This window comes from Caretta caretta, chromosome 2, assembly GCF_965140235.1.
Source record: "Caretta caretta isolate rCarCar2 chromosome 2, rCarCar1.hap1, whole genome shotgun sequence".
In the NCBI taxonomy this organism is placed as follows: domain Eukaryota; kingdom Metazoa; phylum Chordata; order Testudines; family Cheloniidae; genus Caretta; species Caretta caretta.
In genome coordinates this window covers 249,613,327-249,628,512 of record NC_134207.1, presented here as the reverse complement: position 1 = coordinate 249,628,512, position 15,186 = coordinate 249,613,327, and the positions used below count along the sequence as shown (strand labels likewise).

General features: G+C 45.3%; 2 protein-coding genes across 7 annotated transcripts in view; both read right to left on the bottom strand.

Annotated features, from left to right (window-relative positions):
• PTPRN2 (protein tyrosine phosphatase receptor type N2) overlaps positions 1 to 15,186 on the bottom strand; it is a 1,070,187-nt gene that overhangs the window by 897,241 nt on the left and 157,760 nt on the right. The window lies entirely within an intron of this gene.
• LOC142070884 (uncharacterized) lies at positions 4,391 to 6,264 on the bottom strand. The gene is made up of 2 exons (XM_075124805.1): positions 5,326 to 6,264; positions 4,391 to 4,937 (listed from the first exon to the last, which is right to left on the bottom strand). The coding sequence occupies exons 1-2, from the start codon at positions 5,906 to 5,908 to the stop codon at positions 4,396 to 4,398; spliced, it is 1,125 nt and encodes a 374-aa protein (XP_074980906.1). The 5' UTR covers positions 5,909 to 6,264; the 3' UTR covers positions 4,391 to 4,395.

The window sequence follows — 15,186 nt, the reverse complement described above, 5'->3', positions numbered from 1 at the left end:
TGAAACAAAACAAAAAAACAGCAAGAAATAATGAGGACTAACTATGGTGAAATCTGAGTGACTGCCTTTTTTTAAAAAAATGAGACACCCCCCAAAAAAATTCATATTCTTATATGGAGTTGGGGTGAGGAACACTCACATTTGTCACTGGTATATGGCCACTACTTAAAATTTGTACTGATCCTGAAACCATTTCCACAGTACCAAGCCAACCAAATTTTTTATAGCTCTGGTAGGACATTTTTTAAAAAATCACCTAATTCTTCTTCTCACTTATTTTAAATTCAACCATATTGTAAACAGCAACATAAATCACTGGAAAGCTAAGATTCCAGATTTTACAATATTGTAGAACATTCTTCTTTATCCCTTATGGTTCATGAGATATCTGAATTAAAAGGGTTTTATCACTGGTCAAGGATGCAAATATAGAAAGTGTAATTTTCATTCCATTGTCTATTTCTGCATGCCTGAATAGAGAGAACCTGAAAACCTAAATAAAAACTACGGACCAGATTTAATGAAGCTATATCAGGGGTTCTCAAACGGTCAGCATCCACCCCAAACCCCGCTTCATCTCCAGCATTTATAATAGTGCTAAATATTGAAAAAGTGTTTTTAATTTATAAGGGAGGGGTGTCACACTCAGGGTATGTCTACACTACAGAATAAGGTCGAATTTATAGAAGTCGGTTTTTTAGAAATCGGTTTTATAAATTCGAGTGTGTGTGTCCCCACAGTAAATGCTCTAAGTGCATTAAGTGCATTAACTCGGCGGAGCGCTTCCACAGTACCGAGGCAAGCGTCGACTTCCGGAGCGTTGCACTGTGGGTAGCTATCCCACAGTTCCCGCAGTCTCCGCTGCCCATTGGAATTCTGGGTTGAGATCCCAATGCCTGATGGGGCTAAAACATTGTCGCGGGTGGTTCTGGGTACATATCGTCAGCCTCCCGTTCCCTCCCTCCCCCCGTGAAAGCAAGGGCAGACAATCATTTCGCGCCTTTTTTCCTGAGTTACCTGTGCAGACGCCATACCATGGCAAGCATGGAGCCCGCTCAGGTAACCGTCACCCTATGTCTCCTGGGTGCTGGCAGACGCGGTACGGCATTGCTACACAGTAGCAGCAACCCCTTGCCTTGTGGCAGCAGACGGTACAGTACGACTGGTAGCCGTCATCGTCATGTCTGAGGTGCTCCTGGTCGCCTCTGTGAGGTCGATCAGGAGCGCCTGGGCAGACATGGGCACAGGGACTAAATTTGGAGTGACTTGACCAGGTCATTCTCTTTAGTCCTGCAGTCAGTCCTATTGAACCGTCTTATGGTGAGCGGGCAGGCGATACGGACTGCTAGCAGTCGTGCTGTACCATCTTCTGCCGAGCAGTCATGAGATGTGGATGGCATGCAGTCCGTCTGCTGCCAGCCAAAGATGTAAAAGATAGATGGAGTGGGTCAAAACAAGAAATAGACCAGATTTGTTTTGTACTCATTTGCTTCCCCCCCCTCCCCTGTCTAGGGGACTCATTCTTCTAGATCACACTGCAGTCAAGGTGCAGCGAGGTAAATCTAGCCATGTATCAATCAGAGGCCAGGCTAACCTTCTTGCTCCAATAAGGACAATAACTTAGGTGCACCATTTCTTATTGGAACCCTCTGTGAAGTCCTGCCTGAAATACTCCTTGATGTAAAGCCACCCCCTTTGTTGATTTTAGCTCCCTGAAGCCAACCCTGTAAGCGCCCCTCCCAGCGTCAGAGCAATGGCAAACAATCGGGCATCTGAGAGTGCTGTCCAGAGCAGTCACAATGGAGCGCTCTGATGGGGCTAAAACATTGTCGCGGGTGGTTCTGGGTACGTGTCGTCAGGCCCCCGTTCCCTCCCTCCCTCCGTGAAAGCAAGGGCAGACAATCATTTCGCGCCTTTTTTCCTGAGTTACCTGTGCAGACGCCATACCACAGTAAGCATGGAGCCCGCTCAGGTAACCGTCACCCTATGTCTCCTGGGTGCTGGCAGACGCGGTACGGCTTTGCTGCACAGTAGCAGCAACCCCTTGCCTTCTGGCAGCAGACGGTGCAATACGATTGGTAGTCGTCCTCATCGTGTCCGAGGTGCTCCTGGCCGCGTCGGCTGGGAGCGCCTGGGCAGACATGGGCGCAGGGACTAAATTTGGAGTGACTTGACCAGGTCATTCTCTTTAGTCCTGCAGTCAGTCCTATTGAACCGTCTTATGGTGAGCAGGCAGGCGATACGGACTGCTAGCAGTCGTACTGTACCATCTTCTGCCAGGCAGGCAAGAGATGAGGATTGCTAGCAGTCGTATTGCACCATCTTCTGCCAGGCAGGCAAGAGATGGGGATGGCTAGCAGGCGTACTGTACCATCTTCTGCCAAGCAGCCATGAGATGTGGATGGCATGCAGTCCTTCTGCACCGTCTGCTGCCAGCCAAAGATGTAAAAGATAGATGGAGTGGGTCAAAACAAGAAATAGACCAGATTTGTTTTGTACTCATTTGCCTCCTCCCCTGTCTAGGGGACTCATTCCTCTAGGTCACACTGCAGTCACTCACAGAGAAGGTGCAGCGAGGTAAATCTAGCCATGTATCAATCAGAGGCCAGGCTAACCTCCTTGTTCCAATAACAACGATAACTTAGGTGCACCATTTCTTATTGGAACCCTCCGTGCAGTCCTGCCTGAAATACTCCTTGATGTACAGGCACCCCCTTTGTTGATTTTAGCTCCCTGAAGCCAACCCTGTAAGCCGTGTCGTCAGTCGCCCCTCCCTCCGTCAGAGCAACGGCAGACAATCGTTCCGCGCCTTTTTTCTGTGCGGACGCCATACCACGGCAAGCATGGAGCCCGCTCAGCTCACTTTGGCAATTAGGAGCACATTAACCACCACACGCATTATTCAGCAGTATATGCAGCACCAGAACATGGCAACGCGATACCGGGCGAGGAGGCGACGTCAGCGCGGTCCCGTGAGTGATCAGGACATGGACACAGATTTCTCTGAAAGCATGGGCCCTGACAATGCATGCATCATGGTGCTAATGGGGCAGGTTCATGCTGTGGAACGCCGATTCTGGGCTCGGGAAACAAGCACAGACTGGTGGGACCGCATAGTGTTGCAGGTCTGGGACGATTCCCAGTGGCTGCGAAACTTTCGCATGCGTAAGGGCACTTTCATGGAACTTTGTGACTTGCTTTCCCCTGTCCTGAAGCGCATGAATACCAAGATGAGAGCAGCCCTCACAGTTGAGAAGCGAGTGGCGATAGCCCTGTGGAAGCTTGCAACGCCAGACAGCTACCGGTCAGTTGGGAATCAATTTGGAGTGGGCAAATCTACTGTGGGGGCTGCTGTGATGCAAGTAGCCCACGCAATCAAAGATCTGCTGATATCAAGGGTAGTGACCCTGGGAAATGTGCAGGTCATAGTGGATGGCTTTGCTGCAATGGGATTCCCTAACTGTGGTGGGGCCATAGACGGAACCCATATCCCTATCTTGGCACCGGAGCACCAAGCCGCCGAGTACATAAACCGCAAGGGGTACTTTTCAATAGTGCTGCAAGCTCTGGTGGATCACAAGGGACGTTTCACCAACATCAACGTGGGATGGCCGGGAAAGGTGCATGATGCTCGCATCTTCAGGAACTCTGGTCTGTTTCAAAAGCTGCAGGAAGGGACTTTATTCCCAGACCAGAAAATAACTGTTGGGGATGTTGAAATGCCTATATGTATCCTTGGGGACCCAGCCTACCCCTTAATGCCATGGCTCATGAAGCCGTACACAGGCAGCCTGGACAGTGGTCAGGAGCTGTTCAACTACAGGCTGAGCAAGTGCAGAATGGTGGTAGAATGTGCATTTGGACGTTTAAAGGCGCGCTGGCGCAGTTTATTGACTCGCTTAGACCTCAGCGAAACCAATATTCCCACTGTTATTACTGCTTGCTGTGTGCTCCACAATATCTGTGAGAGTAAGGGGGAGACGTTTATGGCGGGGTGGGAGGTTGAGGCAAATCGCCTGGCTGCTGGTTACGCGCAGCCAGACACCAGGGCGGTTAGAAGAGCACAGGAGGGCGCGGTACGCATCAGAGAAGCTTTGAAAAACAGTTTCATGACTGGCCAGGCTACGGTGTAAAAGTTCTGTTTGTTTCTCCTTGATGAACCCCCCCGCCCCTTGGTTCACTCTACTTCCCTGTAAGCTAACCACCCTCCCCTCCTCCCTTTAATCATTGCTTGCAGAGCCAATAAAGTCATTGCTGCTTCACAGTCATGCATTCGTTATTCATTCATCACACAAATAGGGGGATGACTACCAAGGTATCCCAGGAGGGGTGGTGGAGGAGGGAAGGAAAATGCCACACAGCACTTTAAGCACAGCACTTTAAAAGTTTACAACTTTAAAATTTATTGAATGACAGCCTTCTTTTTTTTGGGCAATCCTCTGTGGGGGAGTGGCTGGTTGGCCGGAGGCCTCCCCACCGTGTTCTTGGGCGTCTGGGTGAGGAGGCTATGGAACTTGGGGAGGAGGGCGGTTGGTTACAGAGGGGCTGCAGTGGCAGTCTGTGCTCCAGCTGCCTTTGCTGCAGCTCAACCATACACTGGAGCATACTGGTTTGGTCCTGCAGCAGCCTCAGCATTGAATCCTGCCTCCTCTCATCACGCTGCCGCCACCTTTGAGCTTCAGCCCTGTCTTCAGCCCTCCACTTACTCTCTTCAGCCCGCCACTTACTCTCTTCAGCCCTCCACCTCTCCTCCCGGTCATTTTGTGCTTTCCTGCACTCTGACATTATTTGCCTCCACGCATTCGTCTGTGCTCTGTCAGTGTGGGAGGACAGCATGAGCTCGGAGAACATTTCATCGCGAGTGCGTTTTTTTTTCTTTCTAAGCTTCACTAGCCTCTGGGAAGGAGAAGATCCTGTGATCATTGAAACACATGCAGCTGGTGGAGAAAAAAAAAGGGACAGCGGTATTTAAAAAGACACATTTTATAAAACAGTGGCTACACTCTTTCAGGGTAAACCTTGAAAGTTAACATTACATACATAGCACATGTGCTTTCGTTACAAGGTCGCATTTTGCCTCCTCCCACCGCGTGAACGGATTTTGGTTGAATGCCAGCAAACATACACTGCAATGCTTTGTTCTACAGTGATTCCCCAGTACGTGTTGCTGGCCTGGAGTGGTAAAGTGTCCTACCATGAAGGACGAAATAAGGCTGCCCTCCCCAGAAACCTTTTGCAAAGGCAGAACCGCAAATGCCAGGGCAAAGTAATCTTTTCACATGCTTGCTTTTAAACCATGTATAGTATTTTAAAAGGTACACTCACCAGAGGTCCCTTCTCCGCCTGCTGGGTCCAGGAGGCAGCCTTGGGTGGGTTCGGGGGGTACTGGCTCCAGGTCTAGGGTGAGAAACAGTTCCTGGCTGTTGGGAAAACCGGTTTCTCCGCTTGCTTGCTGTGAGCTATCTACAACCTCCTCCTCATCATCATCTTCTTCGTCCCCAAAACCTGCTTCCGTATTGCCTCCATCTCCATTGAAGGAGTCAAACAACACGGCTGGGGTAGTGGTGGCTGAACCCCCTAAAATGGCATGCAGCTCATCATAGAAGCGGCATGTTTGGGGCTCTGACCCAGAGCGGCCGTTCGCCTCTCTGGTTTTCTGGTAGGCTTGCCTCAGCTCCTTCAGTTTCACGCGGCACTGCTTCGGGTCCCTGTTATGGCCTCTGTCCTTCATGCCCTGGGAGATTTTCAGAAAGGTTTTGGCATTTCGAAAACTGGAACGGAGTTCTGATAGCACGGATTCCTCTCCCCAAACAGCGATCAGATCCCGTACCTCCCGTTCAGTCCATGCTGGAGCTCTTTTGCGATTCTGGGACTCCATCATGGTCACCTCTGCTGATGAGCTCTGCATGGTCACCTGCAGCTTGCCACGCTGGCCAAACAGGAAATGAGATTCAAAAGTTCGCGGTTCTTTTCCTGTCTACCTGGCCAGTGCATCTGAGTTGAGAGCGCTGTCCAGAGCGGTCAGAATGGAGCACTCTGGGATAGCTCCCGGAGGCCAATACCATCGAATTGTGTCCACAGTACCCCAAATTCGAGCCGGCAACGTCGATTTAAGCGCTAATCCACTTGTCAGGGGTGGAGTAAGGAAATCGATTTTAAGAGCCCTTTAAGTCGAAATAAAGGGCTTCATTGTGTGGACGGGTGCAGGTTTAAATCGATTTAACGCTGCTAAATTCGATCTAAAGTCCTAGTGTAGACCAGGGCTCAGAGGCTTGCTGTGTGAAAGGGGTCACCACTACAAAAGTTTGAGAACCACTGAGCTATATGAATGTGATTTTCAAAAGCTCTCAGCATTGACCTATTTTTGGCCATTGACTAAAATGGGAGCAGATTTAGACTAATGCAGAATGCTTTTATAAATCCCATCCTACACATATGTATAAGAGATACGTATACACACTTAAACAAATACACAAAATAGACAATTGCCAAGAGAACTGGAGATGTCCAAAATGAAGATAAGCCATCATTAAGGATGGTTAACAAACTATTTGTAACTAGGGAAGATATGTGGCATGCAGATGACCTGGGTATTAAGAATAACCTTGTACAAGGTAGATAGTTGCATTAATAATTCATTCCAGCATGACAATTTGCTAATCTGAGCATATAAATTTCCCCAAAATACCAAAGAACAGTTTAATATCCAAAAAACAAAATGGAAGAATTACACTTTATTTGTGGATAAGAAAAATCAACTCTTTTTGTCTCTAATAAAATAAAGTGCCTTTATTTCTGATAGTCAGTAAAGATACAGCAGTAGCCAACTCCAAAACAGAAAGTATATTTAGCAGTTTCGCTTTGAAAAAAAACAGGTGTGCCTATGCCAACAACTTCCCAGTAATAAACAGGATGCACACTGCATGTCACACAGAAGCAGATTTTGTTTAGCAAATGCTTAATGTCATTGTCATGGTTTCTGAAAATGCGGCTTGTAATGCCACTGTTAGTTGCACTTACTGTACCATAAATAATAAAATGCCCACTTCCTACTTATGTCCGCTGCAGAAAACTTCATATATTAAGGAAACATTTCTGAACTTCTCAGACTGTCTTTTATTCTGGCCTATGGTGAGAGAATTCAACAGATCTTACTACAGAGTTTTCCTCTACAGACAAATCCTGGTCTCATTCAAGTCAATAAGAATCCTGAGTTTATGATTTAGTCCTTGATTCTCAAAAAGAAAAGGAGTACTTGTGGCACCTTAGAGACTAACCAATTTATTTGAGCATGAGCTTTCGTGAGCTACAGCTCACTTCATCAGATGTTTACCGTGGAAACTGCAGCAGACTTTATATACACACAGAGAATATGAAACAATACCTCCTCCCACCCCACTGTCCTGCTGGTAATAGCTTATCTAAAGTGATCAACAGGTGGGCCATTTCCAGCACAAATCCAGGTTTTCTCACCCTCCACCCCCCACACAAATTCACTCTCCTGCTGGTGCTAGCCCATCCAAAGTGACAACTCTTTACATAATCAAGTAGGGCTATTTCCTGCATAGATCAAGGTTTTCTCACATCCCCCCCACCCCCATACACACACAAACTCACTCTCCTGCTGGTAATAGCTCATCTAAACTGACCACTCTCCAAGTTTAAATCCAAGTTAAACCAGAACATCTGGGGGGGGGGGGGGTAGGAAAAAACAAGAAGAAACAGGCTACCTTGCATAATGACTTAGCCACTCCCAGTCTCTATTTAAGCCTAAATTAATAGTATCCAATTTGCAAATGAATTCCAATTCAGCAGTTTCCCGCTGGAGTCTGGATTTGAAGTTTTTTTGTTTTAAGATAGCGACCTTCATGTCTGTGATTGCGTGACCAGAGAGATTGAAGTGTTCTCCGACTGGTTTATGAATGTTATAATTCTTGACATCTGATTTGTGTCCATTTATTCTTTTACGTAGAGACTGTCCAGTTTGACCAATGTACATGGCAGAGGGGCATTGCTGGCACATGATGGCATATATCACATTGGTGGATGTGCAGGTGAACGAGCCTCTGATAGTGTGGCTGATGTTATTAGGCCCTGTGATGGTGTCCCCTGAATAGATATGTGGGCACAATTGGCAACGGGCTTTGTTGCAAGGATAAGTTCCTGGGTTAGTGGTTCTGTTGTGTGGTATGTGGTTGTTGGTGAGTATTTGCTTCAGGTTTGCAGGGCTGTCTGTAGGCAAGGACTGGCCTGTCTCCCAAGACTTGTGAGAGTGTTGGGTCATCCTTTAGGATAGGTTGTAGATCCTTAATAATGCGTTGGAGGGGTTTTAGTTGGGGGCTGAAGGTGACCGCTAGTGGCGTTCTGTTATTTTCTTTGTTAGGCCTGTCCTGTAGTAGGTAACAGGAGAGTGAGTTTGTGTGTGTATGGGGGTGGGGGGGATGTGAGAAAACCTTGATCTATGCAGGAAATAGCCCTACTTGATTATGTAAAGAGTTGTCACTTTGGATGGGCTAGCACCAGCAGGAGAGTGAATTTGTGTGGGGGGTGGAGGGTGAGAAAACCTGGATTTGTGCTGGAAATGGCCCACCTGTTGATCACTTTAGATAAGCTATTACCAGCAGGACAGTGGGGTGGGAGGAGGTATTGTTTCATATTCTCTGTGTGTATATAAAGTCTGCTGCAGTTTCCACGGTAAACATCTGATGAAGTGAGCTGTAGCTCACGAAAGCTCATGCTCAAATAAATTGGTTAGTCTCTAAGGTGCCACAAGTACTCCTTTTCTTTTTGCGAATACAGACTAACACGGCTGTTCCTCTGAAACCTGTCCTTGATTCTCAGTATTTCATTATTACATTAAGTGCCATATCAGAGATGGTATTATTATTATTATTATTTTATTTATTACACCAACAAAAATGACTAGAATGGTGGAAGACAGTTAATGAAGGCACAAAAAAATATCCATTAGCTGTGGAAAAGCATATAGTATTAGAATAGACATTCTGTAAACAGAGGAAATTCTGCTCCCTTTCCTTACTTTTAAACTTGGAACTCAATCCTGCACGCCTATTTACATGAGTAAAATAGGCCAGATCCATTGCATCAGCCTTAGAAGTCTTTAAAGCCAAAATAGCTTTAGGGTATAGCATCTGCAGGATTTACTGTTTTAGTTAACACAAATTGGCAAAGAGACAGCTGGAGAGACAGGAAAGACTATTTTTTATGGCAGAAAGGCTCCCTCTAGATTTGTGGAGTGGGGTCACCTTTAAGATGTCTAATGCATTAAACATTCTAAAATGCACTATTGACCCCTCTTTCATCCATAATTTATTTACAATTACCATGCCAACAAAATGGATTGGAATGTCTCGCTCTCTGTGGCATCATTTCTAGAGAAGAATATTTAATCAAATGTTGAAATGAATTTCCCAAACATGTAATTCCAAAAAAGTTGTTCTGTGATCATATGTAAATCTTTTTGGATAGATTTGAAATAAAGCTTGACATTACAGCTCAGCAAAAAGGAATTACATATAACTGTAACCTTATTAAAACCATAATTGAACTACTGAAAAAAGTGAGGGGATTTTAACATTAAACTTCAGTTTTCTCAAAGAATGTTTATAAATGTAAAGATTAAGTGAACCATAAAGATTTAAAACAAAATTTACCAGAAGACAGAAACAGGAAGCTCAATATAAATTATTTCTGAGATATGTAATAAACTGGACTCATTTCTTATATCTCTGTTGCTGTTAAATAATCTTATACTTTGCCAAACACAATGGCCCATTTCTATCCAACCATTAATCATATGACATTCTGAGCTGAAAAAGCATTAAAAACCAGGTTACCTCCATTGAGTATTAGATATTTGGAATAATCTCCTTTATCAATGAGTGATTTGAATGGTCTGCATTTATAGATACAAAAATAAATAGAAAACAGTAATTTGTATGGTCTGTAGAGGAGCGTTTTGCTTTTAAAAAACATCTAGCACAACTTGCACAAGCCATCAACAATGCTGCATTAAACTTGAAGATACCATATCACTACTAAGCAGGAAAAGGATTTTAAACTTATTGAAAAATCTGCTAGCCCTCTGCATCTGGAAATCTGAAAACAATTCATGACTCAGGGAATCAAACTTTTGAAGAAGGAAGTATTACGGAAAAAAAAGACCAAAAAGATTATACTGGAGAGGATTACTAGTTGGAAAGCATCATGTACACTTATCCATAATAGTGTACAAGCACCACAAGGAATCATTCAAGACCATGTTATATATAATCACAAAAACACAAGATAGTAAAGGGTCTGACTCCAGTATACACAATAAGAAAATTAAGGAGCTGAGTTTGGAAATACATTCTTACCTAACTCCATTGTGCCTAGGTATTGTACTTGTTTTCTCTCCTCATGTCTCTTTGAAAGTTTGTCAGTGACTACAGTCTTGTTTTCAATCTGCCTCTCCTACTGACCCAGCTCTCTTTAAAACTCTATATGGGGCATATGTTCAATTTAAGGCACATCAGATCATCTACTCTGACTTCTTGTATAATACAGATCACAGAATTTTTCTTTTTTTCTCTCTCTCTAGCTACTCTTTTATTGAGCCCAATAACTTGGGTTTGACTAAAGCACTTTTTAAGGAAAGGCATCCAATTTCGATCTGAACACATCAAGAGAAGGAGAATCCACTAATTTCTCTTGATAGTTTGTCGCAATGATTAATCACCCTCACTATTAAAAAACTGTGCCTTATTTCTAGTTTTAATTGGTCTGGCTTTAACTTCTTTCATACACTGTAAGTCTGTAAGTACCTACAATTTAATAGAAGCTCTTCAATCTAGCACACAAACATACAAGAAGATCAAATGGCTGGAAGATGAAGCTAGACAAATTCAGACTAGAAATAAGGCAGTAGCAGGCCTGGGCACTGGCAGTCCCACGCACTGTTTGGAGCAGAATGACAAGTCAGAGATGGAGTCAGGAACCAGGACCATGGCAGAGGCAATACAGAAGCAGGGCTAATGCAGGGCAGAAGTAAGATCAGTTGCAGGCCAAAGCATTAAGCAGCCAGCAATCTGCTGCTGCTGACCTTAAAAGCGGGCCCACTGGCTCCCCTAAGCCAATCAAGTCAGTCAGCCAATCAGGCAGTCCTACCCAGCTGAGCTCATCAATCTGCCTGGAGACAGGGATAGCTACATCTCAAACTCAGCTGTAGGTGCTCACTCCTGACACAGATTTTTAACAGTGAGGCTAATTAATCATTCGAACAATTCACCAAGGGTTGTGGTGGCTTCTGCATTACTGGAAGTATTCAAATCAAGATCAGATATTCGTCTAAAAGATATGCTGTAGTTCAAGCAGGCATTAATTCAGGGAAGTTGTAGTGTTATACAGGAGGTCTGATAAGATGATCAGAATGGTCCCTTCTGGCTTTATAATCTATTAAAAAGGCAATAGCACTATGACCATTTATTCCAACAGAGGATCTGCCCCATGGTTAGGGCCCTACCAAATTCACATTCCATTTTGGTAAATTTCATGATCATAGGATTTTAAAAATCTGAAATTTCACAGTTTCAGCTATTTAAATCTGAAATTTCATGGTTTTTTAACCATGGGGGTCCTGACCTAAAAAGGGGTTGTGGAGGATGGTCACTGGCTACTGTAGGGGATGCGGTACTGCCACCACTACTTCTGCACTGCTGCTGGCTGCGGCGCTGCTTTCAGAGCTGGGTTCCCAACCAGCAGGCGCAGGGCTTCCTGTAACCAGGGGAGGTTCCCAGAGGTGGGTCTAACCTGCCCCCGGGAGCGGCCTGTGCAATGGAAGAGGAAGTCCAATCCCTCCCCAGCTCAGCTGGGACTAGCAGCTGGAGCCCAGTGCAAGGTAGGTGCCCCAACCCTGCCCCTCCCCAGCCCCAGGCCCAGCACTTGGGAGTTAACAGGGCTTTGGGCTGGCAGTGTGTATGGGGAGGTGACCATGGAACCCCCTAACCCTATGTCGCCCACCCGTAAGGCCGGTCCTACCGCGATGACACCCCTACCCCCCATCCCATACCACGCCACCCTCACTTCTGTGCTGCTGCTGGCAGTGGCGCTGCCTTCAGAGCTGGGCACCTGGCCAGCAGATGCCTCTCTCCACTCTCTGGCCACCTAGCTCTGAAGACAGTGCAAAGGTAAGTATGGAAATATTTCCCTGTAGTGTTTGCAACTTTAAGCTTTGGTATGGTCCTGTAATTCTGCTTAGATACTCGTGTTTAATTAAAGACACTTTTGAAACTGCCCCTAAGTTCTCTGCTGCAGTTGTCAGATGGTTTAAATTATACTGCTGCTTCTTTAGAGCCACATATAGCTTATTAGTGTTTGATTTAAGGATATTGACTTTGTATATTTTGAAGTGATTATGGCAATTTGTGTCATAAAGCTGTCAAGGTTCCTTCCCCACTCTGAACTCTAGGGTACAGATGTGGGGACCTACATGAAAACCTCCTAAGCTTACTTTTACCAGCTTAGGTTAAAACTTCCCCAAGGTACAAATTAATTTTACCCTTTGTCCTTGGAATATCCACTGCCACCACCAAACTCTAACTGGGTTTACTGGGAAACGTAGTTTGGACACGTCTTTCCCCCCAAAATCCTCCCAACCATTGCACCCCACTTCCTGGGAAAGGTTTGGTAAAAATCCTCACCAATTTGCATAGGTGACCACAGACCCAAACCCTTGAATCTGAGAACAATGAAAAAGCATTCAGTTTTCTTACAAGAAGACTTTTAATAGAAATAGAAGTAAATAGAGGTAAAGGAATCACCTCTGTAAAATCAGGATGGTAGATACCTTTCAGGGTAATTAGATTCAAAACATAGAGAATTCCTCTAGGCAAAACCTCAAGTTACAAAAAGACACACAGACAGAAATAGTCATTCTATTCAGCACAATTCTTTTCTCAGCCATTTAAAGAAATCATAATCTAACACATACCTAGCTAGATTACTTACTAAAAGTTCTAAGACTCCATTCCTGGTCTATCCCCGGCAGAAAACCAGCATATAAACAGACACACAGACCCTTTGTTTCTCTCCTTCCTCCCAGCTTTTGAAAGTATCTTGTTTCCTCATTGGTCATTTTGGTCAGGTGCCAGCGAGGTTACCTTTAGCTTCTTAACTCTTTACAGGTGAGAGGATTTTTCCTCTGGCCAGGAGGGATTTTAAAGGGGTTTACCCTTCCCTTTATATTTATGACACGCCCCCCAAATCTCAGCTAGGGTGAAACACTGGCTGGGATTTCTTCCTGGAACTCTAGGAAAAACAGAGTTAATAAGACACATGCATCTCTAAATATACTACCAAGTACATAAAGACTAACAATATTTTCCACATCTCAAGGACGATTTTAACCAGTTGATTCTGGGAAACTTTCACGGGAGAGTGCATCAGCCACTTCGTTAGAAGCTCCTGAGATGTGTTGGATGTCGAAATCAAAATCTTGGAGAGCTAAACTCCACCGAAGAAGTTTTTTGTTAGTTTCTTTGACGGTGTGAAGCCACTTTAGCGCAGCATGGTCGGTTTGCAGGTGGAAACGCCGTCCCCAAACATATGGGCGTAGCTTTTCCAGAGCGTAGACAATGGCGTAACATTCTTTTTCACTGACTGACCAGTTGCTTTCCCCCTCAGACAGTTTTTTGCTGAGAAACACTACAGGGTGGAATTCTTCATCGGGTCCTTTCTGCATTAAAACTGCTCCCACACCACGCTCGGACGCATCTGTGGTTACTAGGAATGGTTTGTCAAAGTCTGGGGCCCTTAGTACAGGGTCAGACATGAGTGTCGCTTTAAGCTTGTTGAAGGCCTTCTGACACTTTTCGGTCCACTGAACGGCATTTGGCTGTTTCTTTTTGGTTAGGTCTGTCAGTGGGGTGGTGATTTGGCTGTATTGTGGTACAAATCTCCTGTAATAACCGGCCAAGCCTAGGAAGCATTGGACCTGTTTCTTTGACTTTGGGACAGGCCACTTTTGGATAGCATCCACTTTGACCTGTAGGGGGCTGAGAGTTCCTTGACCCAACTGGTGTCCAAGGTAAGTCACTCTGTTTAGGCCTATTTGACACTTCTTAGCCTTAACAGTTAGCCCTGCCTCCCTTATGCGCTCAAGGACTTTTTGTAGATGTTCCAGGTGTTCTGCCCAGGAATCCGAAAATATGGCCACATCGTCAAGGTAGGCGACTGCATATTCTTCTAATCCCGCTAGGAGACCATCTACAAGTCTTTGGAAGGTGGCGGGTGCATTTTGCAGCCCGAAAGAGAGTACATTAAATTTATACAGCCCGAGATGTGTGGTGAAGGCTGACCTTTCCTTGGCAGATTCATCTAGCAGTACCTGCCAGTACCCCTTGGTTAAGTCCAAGGTAGAGATGAACTGGGCCCGTCCCAGTTTCTCTGATAGTTCATCTGTGCATGGCATTGGATAGTTGTCTGGGAGAGTTACAGCATTTAGCTTACGGTAGTCCACGCAAAAACGTATTTCCCCATCTGGTTTGGGAACTAGAACCACTGGAGATGCCCATGCACTTCCAGAGGGGCGGATTACACCCATCTGTAACATATCCTGGATCTCCCATTCTATAGCAGTTTTAGCTTGAGGAGACACCTGGTAAGGTTGGACCCTAATTGGGTGAGCATTACCTGTGTCAATGGAATGGTATGCCCGTTCAGTCAGTCCTGGGGTGGCTGAGAACGTTAGCGCATAGCTAGTACACAGCTCCTTGATCTGCTGTCGCTGCATACACCCAAGGGTCATGGAGAGGTTCACCTCTTCCACAACACCAGCATTTTTCCCTTCATAGTAGACACCTTCAGGCCACTCAGCATCGTCTCCTCCCTGGGCTGTAAACTGACAAACCTTTAATTCTCTGGAATAAAAGGGCTTTAGAGAATTAATATGTACACCTTAGGCTTTCGGTTGGAGCTAGGGAATGCTATGAGATAATTAACAGCTCCCAGGCGCTCCTGGACCGTGAATGGCCCTTCCCACGATGCTTCCATTTTATGGGCCTGGAGCGCCTTTAAGACCATGACCTGGTCCCCTACTTTGAAGGAACGCTCTCTGGCATGTTTATCATACCAGGCTTTTTGCTGTTTTTGAGCATCCTGTAAGTTTTCTTTAGCAAGGGCTAAAAA

What these genes read in the sequence shown, in the direction of transcription:
- LOC142070884 (XM_075124805.1), bottom strand. Translation starts at nt 5,908, where the DNA reads ATGCAGAGCTCATCAGCAGAGGTGACCATGATGGAGTCCCAGAATCGC. An exon ending in AGGCGGAGAAGGGACCTCTG is followed by an intron (nt 4,938 to 5,325) that starts GTGAGTGTACCT and finishes TTTCTCCACCAG; the next exon opens with CTGCATGTGTTTCAATGATC.